Source organism: Saimiri boliviensis, chromosome 9 (assembly GCF_048565385.1).
Source record: "Saimiri boliviensis isolate mSaiBol1 chromosome 9, mSaiBol1.pri, whole genome shotgun sequence".
Classification (NCBI taxonomy): Eukaryota; Metazoa; Chordata; class Mammalia; order Primates; family Cebidae; genus Saimiri; species Saimiri boliviensis.
In genome coordinates, this window is record NC_133457.1 from 76,040,248 (window position 1) to 76,058,387 (window position 18,140).

The 18,140-nt window shown below is 38.9% G+C and overlaps 1 protein-coding gene across 1 annotated transcript in view; it reads right to left on the reverse strand.

Annotated features, from left to right (window-relative positions):
* Positions 1 to 18,140, reverse strand: part of XRN2 (5'-3' exoribonuclease 2) — a 92,484-nt gene that overhangs the window by 21,820 nt on the left and 52,524 nt on the right. Inside the window, exons 21-26 of the mRNA XM_003933152.4 lie at positions 15,350 to 15,433; positions 13,944 to 14,041; positions 12,959 to 13,038; positions 11,874 to 11,930; positions 1,151 to 1,219; positions 936 to 1,067 (exon numbers count right to left, since the gene is read on the reverse strand). Of these exons, the coding sequence (XP_003933201.1) occupies positions 936 to 1,067; positions 1,151 to 1,219; positions 11,874 to 11,930; positions 12,959 to 13,038; positions 13,944 to 14,041; positions 15,350 to 15,433 (520 nt within the window). The remainder of the gene's footprint in view (positions 1 to 935; positions 1,068 to 1,150; positions 1,220 to 11,873; positions 11,931 to 12,958; positions 13,039 to 13,943; positions 14,042 to 15,349; positions 15,434 to 18,140) is intronic.

Consider the following 18,140-nt stretch of genomic DNA (forward strand, 5'->3'; position numbering starts at 1 on the left):
ATCTGCTGTATAAATTACATGCAGACGGTGACCTTCTGCCTACATCACTTTTTCAATCTTAAGGTTTCCCCACTAATTGGAAATATCTATTTATAAGTTGTAATTATTAATGCATGAATCCTAACTCAGTATTATGGCAAGCCTGTTGCTCTTTTTATGCCAGCTTTACCTGTTATTTCAAGTACAAGTCTCCTCTCTCTACAGTATCTTCTACAGCTAGGAAAAATCCAATTCAATAACTAATAAGGGCAAAGGATAAAAACCAGAAATTCACAGAAGAAGAAATACAAACGACTAATAAACATATTAAAAGATAATTGCAGGGAAATGCCAATTCAAGCAACTATGAGATGCCACTCTTCAAGCACTAGGCAAACAGAACTTTAAGAGACTGGAGGCTTCTATACTGGTTAACACTCGAAAAAGACTTTCCATCATACAATAATTAATTCGGCTAAAACTTTCTTGAAGGTAAAGAGGAGGTTTCATTCCCTTGAAACAATCAGAAAAATAGTAAAACGTCTTAGAGAAAATAATAGAATACTCATGCAATACATATAGTAACATATAAATGGAGAAGTAAATTTTTAAAAAGAAAAGCAGAGCAGTATCAAAGTTATTAAAATATCTACAAAACAGTTGTATTTTATGGTCTGTTGGATATTTGTGGCGTACAATAATGCGTTGTCCAAAATGCCTGCTTAGGTTTTAAAGATGGAGCTCCACTCTTTGCTTGGTTTTAAGTATGTAAGCAATGTTATGAGAGGACATAGTAGTTGGCAGTGGTCGGATATGGTGGTGAGACAAAAATATACATGTGAAACAAACTCAGTATTTTCATAAAGTTAAAAAAAATGATGGCATAAATACTGACTTGTTTTGTGGGATGACTCAGAAAAAGCAAAATACTTAAGGGCTAGAAACTGACAACTCACCCCAAAGTCCTAAAGGCTGCCTGATCCAGGTGCACAGGCCTCCGGTCACGGTTAAAGCCAAGTTGGGGCTTCCACTGCCGTCCATTGCTGGATTTTTCCCAGTCATGAGGTTTCAATACTGCTGCTGGCTTTCTGACCATTTAAAAATACAACTTTTAGTAACAGGAATGAAAACCACTTGTACAAAATAAATCTAAGTAATTTACTGTTGTTACCTTGCTCCTGGAAGCATTACAGCTTTAAAAATGTAATCTTCAGCAAACTGTGGGTCTTTAAAATTAATACTGGAAAAGAACAATAAACAATTCAATGATCTGATTATATTAATGTATCTTAATTATCATGTAGACTGAGGTATTTTTCATGTTTAAGTCCTCTCCAAAAATTATTTTAGTTAATGGATTTGCCAAATGGCTAAATATCTTCCTCACCAAACTGTCTCTAATTCCTGGTACATAAAACCTTCAGATAACTTTCTCTGTGAGAAAAGTCATATTCTAGCTAACTGCTGGTGATGACAGAGACATAACAGCCACTGGTCCAACTCAAAATTTCGATATGGTATTGTAGACAGATGATAGAGTTTTATAACAAAAAATAAAAATTGCTTTTCATTTTGTCCTGTCCATGGCAAAGACTCCTAGCATCTTGAGGCAGATTAGCTCCTATTTTAATAAAGAGAAGATGGATATACCAATATACCAATAGAAACATTTTTGCAAAATAAAAAAATGTACACAAATAGCTAAGAAATCTATTGGGGGGGGGCTACAAAAAAAATTAAACTTCACAGTTGGACCCATGTACCCTTCTCTCCTAATATGTGATTTTTTTTTTTTTTTTTTGAGACGGAGTTTCACTCTTGTTACCCAGGCTGGAGTGCAATGGCGCAATCTCAGCTCACCGCAACCTCTGCCTCCCGGGTTCAGGCAATTCTCCTGCCTCAGCCTCCTGAGTAGCTGGGATTACAGGCACGCACCACCATGCCCAGCTAATTTTTTGTATTTTTAGTAGAGATGGGGTTTCACCATGTTGACCAGGATGGTCTCGATCTCTTGACCTCGTGATCCACCCACCTCGGCCTCCCAAAGTGCCTGGATTACAGGCTTGAGCCACCGCACCCGGCCCTATATGTGACTTTTAAATAATAAAATAGTTTTCACAATCTGAAAACTACACAAATACGCTTTTTTATTTTGAGATAGGGTCTCACTCTGTTGCCCAGGCTGGAGTGCAGTGGCATACTCACAGCTCACTATAGTCTCAACCTCCCAGGCTCAGCAATTCTCACTTTAGCCTCCCTCATAGTTGGGACTACAGGTACGCAACACCACGCCCAGCTAATTTTTGTATGTTTTGTAGACATGGGGTTTTCCCACATTGTCCAGGCTGGTCTTAAACTCCTAGACTCAAAAGATCCACCCACCTCAGCTTCTCAAAACGCTAGGATTACAGACATGAGCCACCGCACCCGGCCAATATGCCAATTTTTAAAAGCTATATATACTTAGACTTAGAGTATAAGCTGGGTCAAACATTTTCTGATAGTGATGGCTGTGGTAGTGGTATATATGTGTGTGTACCCATCCCAGAGGTTGGTAAGTACCTAACTCTGACTTCTGACACAGCAATGCTTCTTCCAGGACTCTGGTTATAAATCTTAAGATTTATACTTAAGGATGCTTATAACACTATTATTCATAATGTTTGAAAGACTGTAAAACCCTAGTGTATGAATAATAGTGGACTGGTTAAAAAACTAGAGTTCTTCCTTTTTAGGAGAACTCAGATAACATTTTTAAAAGTTTAGTAACAGAATACTTAATGATATGGGAAATATATATATATGCAACAGACTAGACATATTCATCAATAGATTATCAGTGATTTTTCTCTATAAGTTAGTAACTTGTTTCCTTAAAAATATATTTTTCAAAATTCCTCCAATGATTATACTTACAGTTAGTTTAAATGGCTTTATTGACCTGGTTGACATTTTTAGATAGCTGTTTTTTGTTTTTGTTGGGGTTTTTTTTTTTTTTTTTTTTGAATACTGCCACTTTAACTAGAGTCCATTGGCTTTTCAAAAATTTTCATGTAAAATATGAAGTACACAAAAATGGATTCACTTGTAATAAATGTACCATGAGCTCAAGAACATCTGAACAATACTTATTACTCAACTGGTTCTTCTTACAACTCATTCTTCACTGGCAACTGTCTTTAGCTCAGATTTTCTCTACTGGCAAGATGGCACAGGATAGGGCAAGTTAGGACAGGCAGTGACAAAGGTTTAAGAGGATGATAGAGAAAATGGTAGTTAAGTATTTGGGCTCATTAGGGCTTTGCAGATAAAAAGTCAAGAGAGAAAACTGGTAATAAAGCAAGACTGGCAAATAAAGTGTTCTGAAGCAGGTATCTGTGTTTCAGCGGGGCTTTTTCAGCAGTTTGCCAAATTGTTAGACTATGACCATCTATTGCATGCATGGTTCATGGTGGGAGGGGGGATTATGCATATTACCAGGCATCAAGCCTGCCTCCCCTTCTAATAAGGGAAATAAGGAAGAAAGTGGAAAATGCAACAACAGGCACAGAAAAGATGCTGAGTCAAAGCATGTGTGTATACACACCTTCCATACAAACATCTTTGTCAGTGTAGGCTAAAGGTGTGTGTGTACTCGGGGGAGGGGAGAAGGGAATTATTTCACCTGAGGATTAAGGAAAATATAATCCAAGAGGCTGCAGTTTAAGATGAGACAGGATTGGTTTACAGGACGGCAGAGAAAACAAATGGAACAAAGATATGGAAAGGGGTCCCAGGACCAAGGAACAGCTCAGTTTTACTGGAGCAGCCCTTCTCAACAGAGATGTGGTGCAAGGGAATTAAGCCCTACAAAAAATGATGAGTGAGTACATTCTCAGTTCTCCCAAGGAAAAAACATAGCTAGTATCATTCTAGAGACACAGGACACAAACTGATACGTATAATCTGATACATACAACAGATGCTTTAAGTTCTCAAGGCAGAATTCTCCCATGGAACTCCAGATGAGAAGGGCTAGATTAGAGTAAAAATGCATATGAGCTGAAGTGGGCAGGAAGAAAGCGTAACTGAAGAGGGTTATAGTCATGCAGGGTTTGTGTGAGTATAACGTGATGCCTTTGCAAGTAGTCAATAAGGAAGTAAAAGTGATCAAAGACCATTTCAGAAAGAACAACCCAGGAGCAGTATACAAGAGGGCAGAGGGACACCCATAAAGAGGTCAACAACACAGTCTAAGTAACAGTATTCAACACACATCTTGGATGGGAATGTTGGGAAAGTAAATAAAATGGTAAGGTTGGACCTAGAATGGAGATGGAGCTCAGATGAAGATCTGCAACTCTTGTACACAAAGACCTGAAACTAAGAAAATGAAGGAAATAACCAAGATAATAAACTCCCAGGGAGAAGAGAAAATCCCAGGGTCACAGGGATAATCACTTCTGCGGGAGAATGGTTATAAGAGATTTAATAAGATAGCTGAAACTAAACTTTGAGAAAACAAATCCATTTATTTGCCAATTACTCCTTAATAAAATTGTTTTAAAACTTCCATTATTCATGCTCACGCTCTGCAAGGGAAAAACTTTCCTTCCAAGCCAATAGGACAATCTCCAAGATCATCCCTACTTTCTCTCAGAATCACACTCAACAAAAGGATCCATACACTTAATACAGTACAAATTATTAAGAGATGGAAAAGGAGTATCTAAAAGTAAGCTTGTAAGTTTCCATTCAAAGACAAGGACACTATTTATGATATCAAAGGATTAAATCATTTTTCCCTTGGATCTCTGAGAACAATTTGAAGACACACTCTCTCTTAAAATGGGGTAAGGTTTCAAGGGTTTAAAGATTTTTTGTATTTTAATTTGTTCCCAAAATTGTACACTAAGATCTCTTATGTTGTTAGAAATGCATTTTTCCAATGTGATAAAAGCCATGACTTAAACAAACTTCCTAAAAGTCAAACACACAGACTAAGCAGGAACCCATTAGGCAAAGACTCAAAAGGTAACTTTTTATTTGGATCAAAACTTTTGAAGGTCTTTATTTTTTTTCATGTGTATGTCATTTAAACTCCATCCTCAGAAGCAAAAGGCATTACTTGTGAAGAGTTTATCTGGCAGGGGGAAAGCAGTAGTAACACTGAGTTAAGGAGAGAAGCACCCTCAACGAGAGCTCTAAGAAGCGGAGGAAACAAACGAGTTAACCAAACAGCCTGCCCAGGACTCAACAGGCTGCCCAGCTGAGTTAAGAGATTTGTGTTTAGATTTATATTGCTTCATCTAATTCTGTAAACTCAAATATTTTTAAACAATAGCATTTTTATCCACGTTTTCCAAATGCAGGTGAAACACTGTTAACTCATCAAGCTTTTATGTACCAGACCAGCTTTCCCCTGAGTAGCGTAACAGATCCTTTCCTTGACAGGTAACCTCCTCACTATTTTAATCACTTGATTGTCTTCATAAACACACCAAGGGCAAAGTAAAAATTTAAAACCTAAGCATGGTTAAAAATAAGGAAACTGAACAGTGTTTTTATTTACATCACAAGTAGCACTTTCAGTACTGTTGGTAACAAGAAAATATTGCAGCAAAGGCTCAATAGAAAAGGAATGGAATGTGGAACACCTTTTTTCTGATTCACTTTAAGAATTATCCTTAGATATTTTAAGTATTACTGTTAGAGAGTGCCAGCACACATCACAAAGAAAGCAGAAAACTCCAAATATCGTTTTATTTTTATACTACTTTTCCCTATTACATGCCATAATTAATGCTGAATTGGCAAAGGCAAACTGTTCTTGCAGAGAAATGTCATGATTCATATACTTGACATTTTTAAACATTTAAAGAGTTTATAGGATAGTGACATATCAGAAGAGGTTAACCAGTTCAGCATCCTGTAACATACTGCAGGCAGTAAAAGTGAAACCCTGCCAACTGTTTTCCACCATCAAATCCACTGCTGACTGCATGTATTCCACTTCCTTCAGGCTTTGGATTTCAAGTTATCTGCTTGCCAAGCATTAGTCTTGCAAATGCTCCACAAATAGTTACTTCAAAATATCCATCTCCATACACATTCACATTAAAACAAAAAATCTCCTTGAAGAGATAAAACATTCTATACCTTGTCTGATTCATCCAAAAGTGAATATGAAAAGTTTGAGAAACACTTCTCTGAAAAAAAAAGTTAGGCTTGTAAGGCTGGTTGCCTTGCCCGGAGTTCCGACACGCCCATCTCCCTTCCCGCTTGAAAATTAGAATATGTCAATCATCTAGCCCCACCTTAGAAATGCTCTCTGCACTGGGATGCCAATCATCTAGCTCCGCCTTAGAAATCCCCTTTGCACTCCGCACCTAGCCCGCCTAGGAAATCCCCTCTGCACTCAGCACCTAACCCCACCCTTGGAACTCCCCTCTACACTCAGCACTTAGCCCACTCACAGGAAGTCCCACCTCCCTACCAATAGCAGCTCCTGCTGTCCACATCCTGTCTCCCCAAATCCAATCAAGCACCTTCACTCCATATAAGACCACCCCCCCCCCACTCCTGAGAGGAAGCAGCACGACTTCCCTGGCCCATCTCCGCAGGACCACAGAACCTTGCCTGGGAGCTAAAGTAAATCGGAATTGGCGTCTAATTTTCTTGTGCTGGCCTTTCCTCATTTTTAACTTGGCGATAACCTTCAGAAAATAAACTTTACAAGTGGTGCCGAAACCCGGGAGGGAGTTGTAGGACCCCTCCTGGGGGAAACTGACATCACAAGAAGCCGGACCAGGGAACCCCTCCATCACAAGGTAATAGGGAACTGCTCCATGTCAAGGTAAGACCCGTTACCCACAACCTCTCCCGCTGTCTGGTGGACTCCCTGCTCGCTGCGTCAGGGACTCCTTGTCGTTTCTCACTGGGCCTGGGCCCCGGCCTCGTCTCGAGGACCTGAGCGTAGAGGAGACGTCCCTACTCTCGTCTTCCCCCCTTGAGGGGATTCCAGGGGTCAGGAATTTGAGGGAGATGTCCCCATCTTCCTGAACCCTCTCCGATGTTAGTAAGGCAGTCCTCCGGTATGGATGCCTTCCATCGCAGCAGCACCAGCTGCTGAGGTTTAGGTATTCAGAACCCCTGTTTGTAAACCCAAGCCCTGCCTAACAGCAGGACCAAATCTCTGGCTTACTTACTAAAACCTGTCTCAAATTCTCAGATCAGCCCTTTTGGCATATAAGCTCTAGTTAATTAAGTAACTCTTTTCTCTTTTCCTCCTCTTCTACTGAGGTCTCTCTCCCTCTCTTTGTTACAACTGTTACACTGTTAACAGCCTGTAAGCTCTCAGCCACCCCTCCCCTGGGGAAAGGACTACTTCTGCCTGTGTTGAATACAAGACCTTCCCATATTCCTTTCTAACCCCTAATTACCCCCCACGAGTGAACCATGGGCAATCAGAAGTCCCACCCAGACCCTAAATCACTATTAGGATGCTTAGTCTAAAATCTACCCGAACTACGTCTTTCCATTAAAAAGGAAAGGCTGCTTTTCCTCTCCACCGTGGCCTGGCCACAGTATCCCCCAGACGACCAGACTAAGTGGCCTCCAGAAGGCACGCTCAACTTTAAGGTCCTGACAGACCTAGACAACTTTTGCCCAAAGAACAGTAAATGGTCAGAGGTCCCCTATGTGCAGGCTTTCTAATACCTTCGCTCCCAGCCCGCCCTCTGCTCCTCTTGTACCACCTCCCAGGTTCTGTTTGTCAAAGGCCCTACCTGGGCCGTTTCAGATATGGCCAGGAGGGAACTTCTTCGCCTTCTGAACAACTGATGCAGCCTGGACTTGAGGACCCCCATCACCCTCACCGAGCCCAGGGTAAAGCTGCAGGTAGTGGGTAAGTCCATTTCCTTTTTAATGGACACGGGGGCTACCTATTCTGTACTGCCTTCCTACTCAGGACCTAGCATAGCTTCCCAGGTTTCAGTCACGGGGTTGATGGAAAGCCGTCCTCTCCTAACCAAACTGGTCCCTTAGCCTGTGTCCTTGAGGGACACCCCTTCGCCCATTCCTTTCTCATCATACCGTCATGCCCAGTCCCCCTTTTAGGACGAGATATTCTCCAGACTGTAGGGGCCACCCTCCAATTCACCGGCCCCCTACATTCAATCTCATCCTCTGCCCACCTCCTACTGCTACTCCTTACCGGTATCACACCCTGCCTTAACCCCTCGCCTAAAGCCCCCTTAGCCGCAGTTCCCCTCCAGACTGGGTTCAACCTGTCAATCTCCCATGGGGCCTGACACCACCTTGACGGGTATCCCCTTGTTCAATGTACATTCTCAAAGTCTCTCTCTCTGCTATGGGTCAGCCAGCAGCCCCAGCCTCAGGTGCAACACCACGGTAGAAGTAAAATCCTCCCTTTACACACCTCTAGGAGGATACTTTTGGTGTAATGGAACCCTAACCAAAGTTATTGATCCATCCCTCCCTTTCCCTTGTGTGCCCGTCACACTAGTCCTGCAGTTAGAAGTGTACGGACAAGCTGAGCTCCTAACCCTCATTACACTGTCCCCTAATCACCGAAGCAAACGAGCAGTCTTCCTCCCAATAGTAGTTGGCCTCTCTAGTAGCAGCTGGAATAGGGAGTGGTGCCATGGGCTACAGCATCACTTCAGCCGCCCAACTGGAAGACAAGCTCCGTGTGGCTATTGAAGCATCAGCTGCCTCTCTAGCCTCCCTCCAGCGACAAATCACCTCGCTGGCTCAGGTAACTCTCCAGAACCCACGGGCCCTATTACTAACCGCAGAAAAAGGAGGTACCTGTCTGTTTCTCCAGGAGCAGTGCTGCTATTACATCAATGAAACAGGCCTTGTGGAAGAAAATGTCAACATTCTCTATCGCCTCCAAGAGAACCTCCGCAGGAAGCAGAGCACACCAGCCTCATCTCTCAACTGGTGGCAATCCCCCATGCTTACCTGGCTAACTCCCATTATTACCCCCGTTATTATTGTGTCTTCTACTAATACTAGCCCCTTTTTTTCTCAAGTTTTTACAGGCCCGTGTAAGAGAAATTTCCAGGGTGGCCGTTAACCAGATGATGCTTCACCCCTATATCCGACTCCCAATCGAAGCACCACCCAACTGACTCCTTCCCCCTACTTCGCCCCTATTCAGCAGGAAGTAGCCAGAAAGATGCGGGGTCCTATATATCATCAAAAAGGTCAGAACGTAAGGCTGATTGCCTCGCCAGGAGGAAGGGGTGGAAGTCAAAGGAGTACAGAAGGGATCAGCCTGGGCAGTAAGGAAACATCCTGAGGACCTGGGGGTTCAGGCACAGAGTCAGGGCCCTGCCAAGGTGCGTCAGGCCTTGAAAAAGCAAAAGCACACAAGTGTGTGCAACTACCCTCCAGATGACAGATTGGAAGGAAAACTCTTCTATGATTTTAAAGTGATATGCAGAAGCTAATATGTTGAGTAATTTATGGAATTAGAAATGGGAAAAAAATATGATCTCCCAGGTTAGAGCTGACTATATTCTCTAAGGGTCTGTTGATGACTTTAAGGGGCTTCAACAACCTGAATAACATACTTTCTGAGCACTATAGATAAGAATGAATGGAATGGGAAGAACTTACCTAAACTCAACTTGAGGAAACAATTTCTCAAATATCAAATAGGATACTAGATGTATTTAAATAAGGAAGGGGGGAAAAATGCCAGGAGTCAACAGAAAAATAAATGGCAATTGATACTGGTGAGTACACTTTGAGATTTTTTTAATCTGAAAATTGTAAGTTAAAGTTATAAAGCAAATGTAACACTGGAACATACAAGCCCTGTAACAAGCACGTAAAAATCTGCTATAAAACTGGATCTTAGCATCAACATTGCCTTTCAGAGAAAACACTGAAAATTACTTTTACCTAAGGGAAAAGTTAACGCTGGTCTCCCATAAGTCTTCAGCAAATTAACCTAATTTAATTGATTTTATTATAAAATTATTTTCAAAATATACCTGAATATGCATTTAGATCCTGGGATTTGTTTTATAATTTTTTTTTTTTTTGAGATGGAGTTTTGCTCTGTTGCCCAGTCTGGAGTGCAGTGGCATGATCTTAGCTCACTGCAGCCTCAACCTCCCAGGTTCTCTCATCTCAGCCTCTGAAGCAGATGAAATTACAGGCGTGCACCACCATCAGACATAACAGTGGAATTAATGAGCCTGAAGCGCCAATACTTTAAGGCAAGTCAGAGACCCCAAGGGTTAAGACGGTGTTCCCAGTGAATTTGTCAGAGCCAAGTTGTTTGTGATAGATTTAGAAGCATAGCTAATTTTTCGTGTTTTTAGTAGAGATGGGTTTTTACCATGTTGGCCAGGCTAGTCTCGAACTCCTGACATCGGGTAATCCACCCACCCTGGCCTCCCAAAGTGCTGGAGTTACAGGTGTGAGCCACCGTGCCCATCCTGTTTTATAAATTTAATAATCTTGGGAACATAGTGTGCACCAAATACCAAAGGCCCCTTTAGGCTCAAAAACCACCAACCAACATCATCATCAACCAAACAAAACTTCCAAAATGTGTCCGTTAATTCTGTAACTCTCCTCTGGGTGAGCCTCTCCATCCTAATTAGAAAGTTAAGTCGAATTAACTATTTCTAGAGGACTAGGCAGGAAGGCCCTTGGATATATGCAGAAAAATTGAGAAGCACAAGCAAACATGTGACAATCCAAAGACAGAACCATGGAATTAAGACACCTGAAGTGTCAATGCTGTAAGGCAAGCCAGAGATCCCAAGGGTTAAAACACAAGTGTTCACACTGAATCTGTCAGAGCCAGATTGTGATGGGTTTAGCAGTATGGCTTTCAATTCTGTACCCACCCTTAACAAAAGAGCGCAAAGACAAAGAACCAGGATAGGTGTAAAGTTAAAAAATTAAACATAAGCAACTCATCCTGAAAGATTTTTCAAATCAAAATAGTTTTCTTTAAATAAAAGCCTTTCTAGAATGGTAATCATTTACTACCTGAATCCATTAAAGACAGGAAATAAATTTCGCAAAGGGAAATCTAAAGAAAACCTAAAATATTTCCTGAGAGGGAGAGAAACAAAAATGGATGGAAAAGGAAGATTCAGGATTAGCAGGCTTTTATCAAATTTTTGAATACCTGAGATGCGTTTGCTTTAGTCTTGCCTAAAGATTGGAGAAAATGACAACTAAACTCTGCCATAATAATCTGTCATTACATTATACAAGTGAGTAGTCAACTTGTTGGATTTCAGTCTAAACAGTCAGATTGCATTTTATATTATTTTTACTCAATAGAAAACGATGTCAGCACCAAAGAACTGTGATATAAATTAGTTTTCCAGAAAAGAAGTTAGCCATTTAAGCTTATAATTGCTAATACAAATTTTCACAATTACATTCTATGTCATCTTAACTAAAACATACTACAGAATATTTTTGTTTTCAAACTCTGCAAGGCCATGATTATAAACATAATTAAAACAGTTTGTTGCAATAATTAAAACAGTTTGTTGCAATACAAGGAAGCTGTGTGAACCTTTGGGATGTACAGTTCTGTTTGCTCCAATGTAACAAACTGCTAGATTACTCCTACTCTTTACCTCCCACTTGCCTAATCCAGGAAGAATTACAGGTTGTCATGGGAAACCAGAAAACAGATACGCAAGCATGTTAAATCAGTAACGTTAACAATTTACATAATTTAAAGTGAAGAGGCTCTGCTCTAAGGTCTGCAACACAGGGACTCCCCAATCTCAAAGCAGTGGTGGATTAACAGCTGCCATTTCCTTGTGAATCAGAGGTCTTTTAAAATGGATTTGCAAGTTCAGAGCTGTGTTCCGGGTGAATGCTACAAATTTTGGAAAACTTACCTGACTACAGTGTTCTGTGTCAGATCCCTTAACATAGGAACAGGAGAACATACTATTCTAAAAGGAAACAAGAAAAAAACATCTGTAAACTGCAACCTTTTAGGTAAGTGGAAATAATTTGTTGCTATGTTAGAAAAGAGAAATCATTAGGATGAACTAACAAAAATAATAAAACCATTTATATCTTTAAAATAAGTACCACATAAATGAAATGGTTAACTATTAGCCACAAAGCATTCAATCTCATTAGTACTCAAAGAACTGCGACTATAAACCACAATATGTCAATGAGCATCCACCAGATTGATAAGAGTTGTGACAAGGGTTTGCCAAAATGTAGAGCAACAAGATCTCTCACAAACTGCCACTGGGATCGTAACACAGTGTAACCACCTTGAAAAATCACCTAGAAATATTACCTAGAAAAAAAAAAGAATATATACATACTCTATGGCCAGCAGTTCCATTCCTGGAAACCTACCCTCGAGATGTGGTTCACAAACTCGGGTCTCAGAACCCTTTTTACACTCTTAACTCTCAAAAGGCTTTTGTTTATAGTGGTTATATTTACGAACATTTACCCATTAAAAATTATGACTAAGAAATTTTTAAAATACTAAATTAAAGATAACCCTACATGTTAACATAAATAACATTCTTATGCAAAGCTATTTTTTACAAAGCTAAACAAAAATAAATGCTGTTGTACACTTTTGAAAATCTCTAATATCTGGTTAGCATCTATTTAACAACTAGATACTCTCCTCTGCTTGTATCTCTTGGGAAGCCTCTGGCAAAGTCCACTCAAGAGTCAGAAAAGCAAGTAACACCATAGCATCTTAGTATCAGTATGAAGAGTTTTGACCTTCAGGATATCCTGAAAGGGACTCCCAGAGCTCCCTGCACAAGGTGATATGGCTACTTTGAAGAGCTGCCCTTTGAATCCAAGACTTTTTCAGTCAGCCAGGTTTTGTCTTATTTTAAATACAATTTTCTCACTATTATTAGAAAATAAACGTAGACAAGGAAAAAATGCTAACTAAACTAACTTCCAGTCACCTTAATTATATGCAAACGAAACTTACCGATCTGGAAGAATGGCTTCTTCATCCAAAGAAAACTTTCCTTGAATCCCATGACATAGTTCAGGGGGTACATCTACTGGCTGTGGAAAAATGCATTGCTGATCTTATATGCAAATAATGGAAAATTGGGACTCAAGGAGATTCTTCAGGGTTCAAAGCAGCATAATTCATAAGAGCCAAAAGGCAGAAACAACCCAAATATTTACCAATAGATAAATGGATAAAAATGTATACATACAGATAGTTTTATTCAGCCATAAAAAATGCTGGCCGGGCGCGGTGGCTCAAGCCTGTAATCCCAGCACTTTGGGAGGCCGAGGCGGGTGGATCACGAGGTCGAGAGATCGAGACCATCTTGGTCAATATGGTGAAACCCCGTCTCTATTAAAAATACAAAAAATTAGCTGGGCATGGTGGCGCGTGCCTGTAGTCCCAGCTACTCAGGAGGCTGAGGCGGGAGAATTGCTTGAACCCAGGAGGCGGAGGTTGCGGTGAGCCGAGATCGTGCCATTGCACTCCAGCCTGGGTAGCAAGAGCGAAACTCCATCTCAAAAAAAAAAAAAAAAAAAAAAGCTGATACATGCTATAACATGAATGAACCTTGAAAGCGTTACGCTAAATGAAATAAGCCAGACACAAAGCCAATACAAAATACTGTATGACTTCACTTATATGAAGTATCAAGAACAGAGGTATCAAATTCATAGAGGTAGAAAGCAAAAGAAAAGTTACCAGAGGCTGAGAAGGGCAGAATGAGGAGATAGTTAATATTTTTTAAAAGGGGCAGTAATTCTATTTGGAAAGATGAAAAGTTCTGAGAAAGTGGGATGGTTATACAACACTGTACATACACTTAAGGCCACAGCATTATAACCACTTAAAAATGTTTTATAACATGGTTTAACAATGGTAAATTTTATGTTTTGCATATTTTACCAAAAAGTTAAAAAAGTACATTTCTAATTAACCAAATTGCATAACATACCTCTGTGGAACCTGTCTGGTACAGCTCTAAAATGAAGTCATGAAGTGGGTGATGTTTCCCCACAAATAAGACATCACCTCCAAGGCTGTTTCTTCTGGCTAGGGAGAAATAAAAGAATGAGACCTCTATATAAAAAAGTTGTATCTGCAAGACCAATTTTTCTTTCTTTTTTATTTTTATTATAGTTTAAGTTCTGGGGTACATGTGCAGATCGTGTAATATTGCTACATAGGTATACACATGCCATGGTGGTTCTGCAAGACCAATTTTTATGAGTATAAAACAAGGGAAAGCATCTAAGTTTTATCAACTTAATTATAAAATTTATGAAAAAGAATTTTAAAGTGATAGGTTAGAAGTTGTAGTATTTGATAGTACTGCAGGGAAATTAGTTAATAATTTATTACATATTTCAAAATAGCCGTAAGAAAAAACTGTAATGTTCCCAACACAAGAAAAGATAAACATTTGAGGTGGTGGATATTCCAATTACCCTATTTTGATCATCACATATTGTATATAGGTATCAAACTATCACATGGACCCCAAAAATGTGTATAATTATATCAACTTAAAAACTTTAAAAATTATAGTGATAGACCTAAACGTGTGATGTGCCTCTGGGTAAAAAAAATATTTTAACAAAAAGGTTTCAAAAAGATCAGTAAGTATCAGAGAAAAAAAAAAAAACAACACTGAAAGATCTATGAATATATTAAGAGATAAAGGGTTAATGTTTTCTTACTGATAATGAACTCATTTTCTTAGTGTAAGAAATATATAATCATTCTTGGAGGAAACATAAACTGTATCATTTAATGAAAAGATTGTTCTAAAGACAGACGATACGAAATTTGTTTCTATAGGCTTATTATAATAGTATTTAACTTTTCAACAGAGCCCAGCTTTGCAGTTTCCCAATATGAATACTTTTTACTGTCAGTACAAATTACAAAATGCCACCTTGTATGTCACACTTCAAGTTAGCACTCTAAGGGCAAATCCTTTGTTTCACTCGAACCTTTCAAGCAAAGTAGTTATTATTGGGGGAAAGGGGTAGGGGTGACAGCAGATGGAGAATGAATAATGTCTTCCCAATAGGCAAAAAATACTTTGGTTTGTGCATGTCATGTAAGAATCAAAACATCAAAACATCATTATTTAAGCATTGCTTTTTTAAAAATTTAACAAACACTTGTAAGTTAAAACATTTTATTTAAGTACTATTTAACTTACAGATAATGAATTAAAGAAGCAAAGTAAACGTCTGTAATAAGGAAATAAAATCAATGATTTATGACCCCTTTATGGAAAATTTGACAAACGGGGGGAAAGGTCTAATTTTATACAGAAATGTAAAGTGTATATTACACAGATCAATGTTGACTATTAAGTATAATTCTTACTTTCTTCTGGAGTGAGGTCTGGGTATACCTCTTCTAGGGCAGCTCGTAGCCTTCGCTCATCCACAAATGGCAAGAGAGCAACACCTGGAAAAACAAGTGCACATGAACCACCCCTAATACCAGGATCACTTAAATTCCAACTCATCATTGGTCAAAATAAATGTTTCTAGTAGACTGTCCTTGCTGATATGAAAACATTGGAACTAAACTCGTCTCATTAGGCCAAAACTCAGATGCTACTCTTTTTCCATGTGGCAGAAGAAAAAAATTCTACATATTTTCCATTCTTAAAATCGCTTATATGGAAAATCATGTTTTCTGAATCTTAACTCCATGGTGATAAAAATTCTTAATAAATGAACAAATGGCTACCTGGGTACCAGTATATGTTCTCATTTTAGTTACTAAGCTGCCCCCAGGCAAGCCAGTAACTCTCCCTAGGACCTGAACACGTCCTTTCATCTTTCTAGTATTTGGTTTCGTATCTTGTGTAAAATCAGAGCATTTAAACTAAAATACTCAATTCTGTTCAACCAGAATGCATAGATCTCCTCCTGCTCTGAAATTCCATAGTATTCTTTTTTTATTTTAAAGCCTACTACTTAATTTATATACAAAAAAGTCTTTAAAGACTTGCTTAAATAACTAAAAGTTTTGGACGTAAACATAGGGAGAAAGATTAATGATGCTGGATTTGGTAAAGATTTCTTGGATATGACACCAAAAGCACAGGAAACAACAAAGAAGATAAACTTCATTTCATGAAAATAAACTTTTGTGCATCAAAGGACATCATCACAGGGTGAAAAGATATCCGGAGTGAGAGAAAATACGTTATGCAAATCATATATCCAATAAAAGATTGATGTCTAGAATATATAAAAAAAATTTCTGTAATGCAACAACAAAATCAACCCAATTCAAAACTGGGCAAAGGACTTGAACAGACATTTCACCAAAGATGATTTAGAAATGGCCAAAAAGCATATGAAATAATGGTCAGTAACATCAATCATTAGGGAAATGCAAATTGCCACCACAATATCATTCACACCCATTAGCATGGTTATTACTAATAAAATAACGAATGTTAGGATGTGAAGAAATCTGAACTCTTGTGCATTATCTCACTTTTCTCCTAGAGATAAGTCATACTGAATATATTCCATCAGTAATAAAAATAATATATACCACAACGACAGGTGACAAGTCATCTTCATGTTTATATATTTATTTACTTAATAAACTCAGGTAAGGATTTAATAATTTAACAAACACAAAAATATTATTTGCTTCTTAATTAATTTACTTAGTATTTTTAGTTTACATCCCTCAGTGTCCTATGAATCTTCTCTCCCTACTTTAATAAAGACATCCTCTACGAAGCACCTTGAAAAATGCAAATCTCCAATCCATTTACATGTAATAATACATGACCATGAAGCAAAAAACACTTACATAACCTCAATGGGGTACATTTCCCATGATCATTCCATTGAAGTGATATGATACTCTGCTACTACATAAATGAAGTCAATGCTAAAAACTCAATTTTTCAACTTGTAAATTATGTTATTTTTCCCCTTTGTTTCAAGATTATCTGTGAATCATTTTACTGGCCATTCCAACCACAGGGAACAATAATCAAGGAAAGAATGAAAATGTGATTTTACCAAACGTGCTTATTACCCTAGGAAAATGTATGGTGAAAGAAAAGGTTAAATATTTTGCTGCAGGAGGGCTTTAGCGTAAAACAGCTGGTTTATTGTCTGAGAGATTTCTTCATTGTATTTTATTTTCAGTAATCATCACATATTGGTTAAGTGGTGAATGATACCTAAAAGTTAGTACTAATTTTATATAGCTATTCCTACAAAAAGTTTTTAGTAGAATGAAATAGTAGTAGAAAAAGTCATGATCAATGTCAAGTATTTAAAATAAAATAAATAAAAGTTTTAGCTTATTTTTCAGAAGTTTCCGTGGAGTATTCAGAAATCTCCACATGGACACTACTGTGTTTCTGTATTTCTCAGCAATCCCGAAAGTTGTTAATGAGCTACTGACTGACTATAACAAGCCCCATTAACTAATCGCAAAGGAAAGGAAAGATATAATTATCAATCTATTTCAACCCAATTTACTGCTTCTAAGAATGCTGTTGGATACAATGAGTTCTAAATTTCTTTTCAAAGAATCACTATGTCAGTATGTTCAGTTATTTGTCCCCCATTTTTAAGTTTAACTTCCTCGTAGTTTCAATAAACAACCTTTTGCATCAGTTCTAATCAGTAGTTCACATCTGTTCCCCTGGTCCCCTGCTCCATCCTGACTCAGCCTGACCACCTGTTCATCCTTACTCATCCTGGTCACCTGCTTTGACTTGAGTTACCCCTGATCACCTGCTCTGACCTGAGTCACCTTTAGTTAGCTGTTCCATAACTGGTTTTCCCACCAAATCTCTCACCCCGCCACTCTGCCTCATACCCCTGCTCTCTTTAAAATAGCCAGTCAGAATTAGCTTAGACTGTGCAGTCTAATCCTGGCCAATAGGGGAACAACACAGCAATAGGGGCTGAGTCAAGGATAAAAACGTCTTCCCCCTCACCTGTTCAGGTGAGCGCTCACCATTGCTCCGTCCATGAGATGCGCCCTTCTATAGAAGTAAATTGCCTTGCTGAGAGAATTTATATTTGAGTGCTATTTCTTTTGTGGCATCAAAATTTTACATGTAACAATTTGGTGACCCATACAGGGAAAAGCTGTTCTCCTCTGGGTAGTCTTGGGTCCTCTC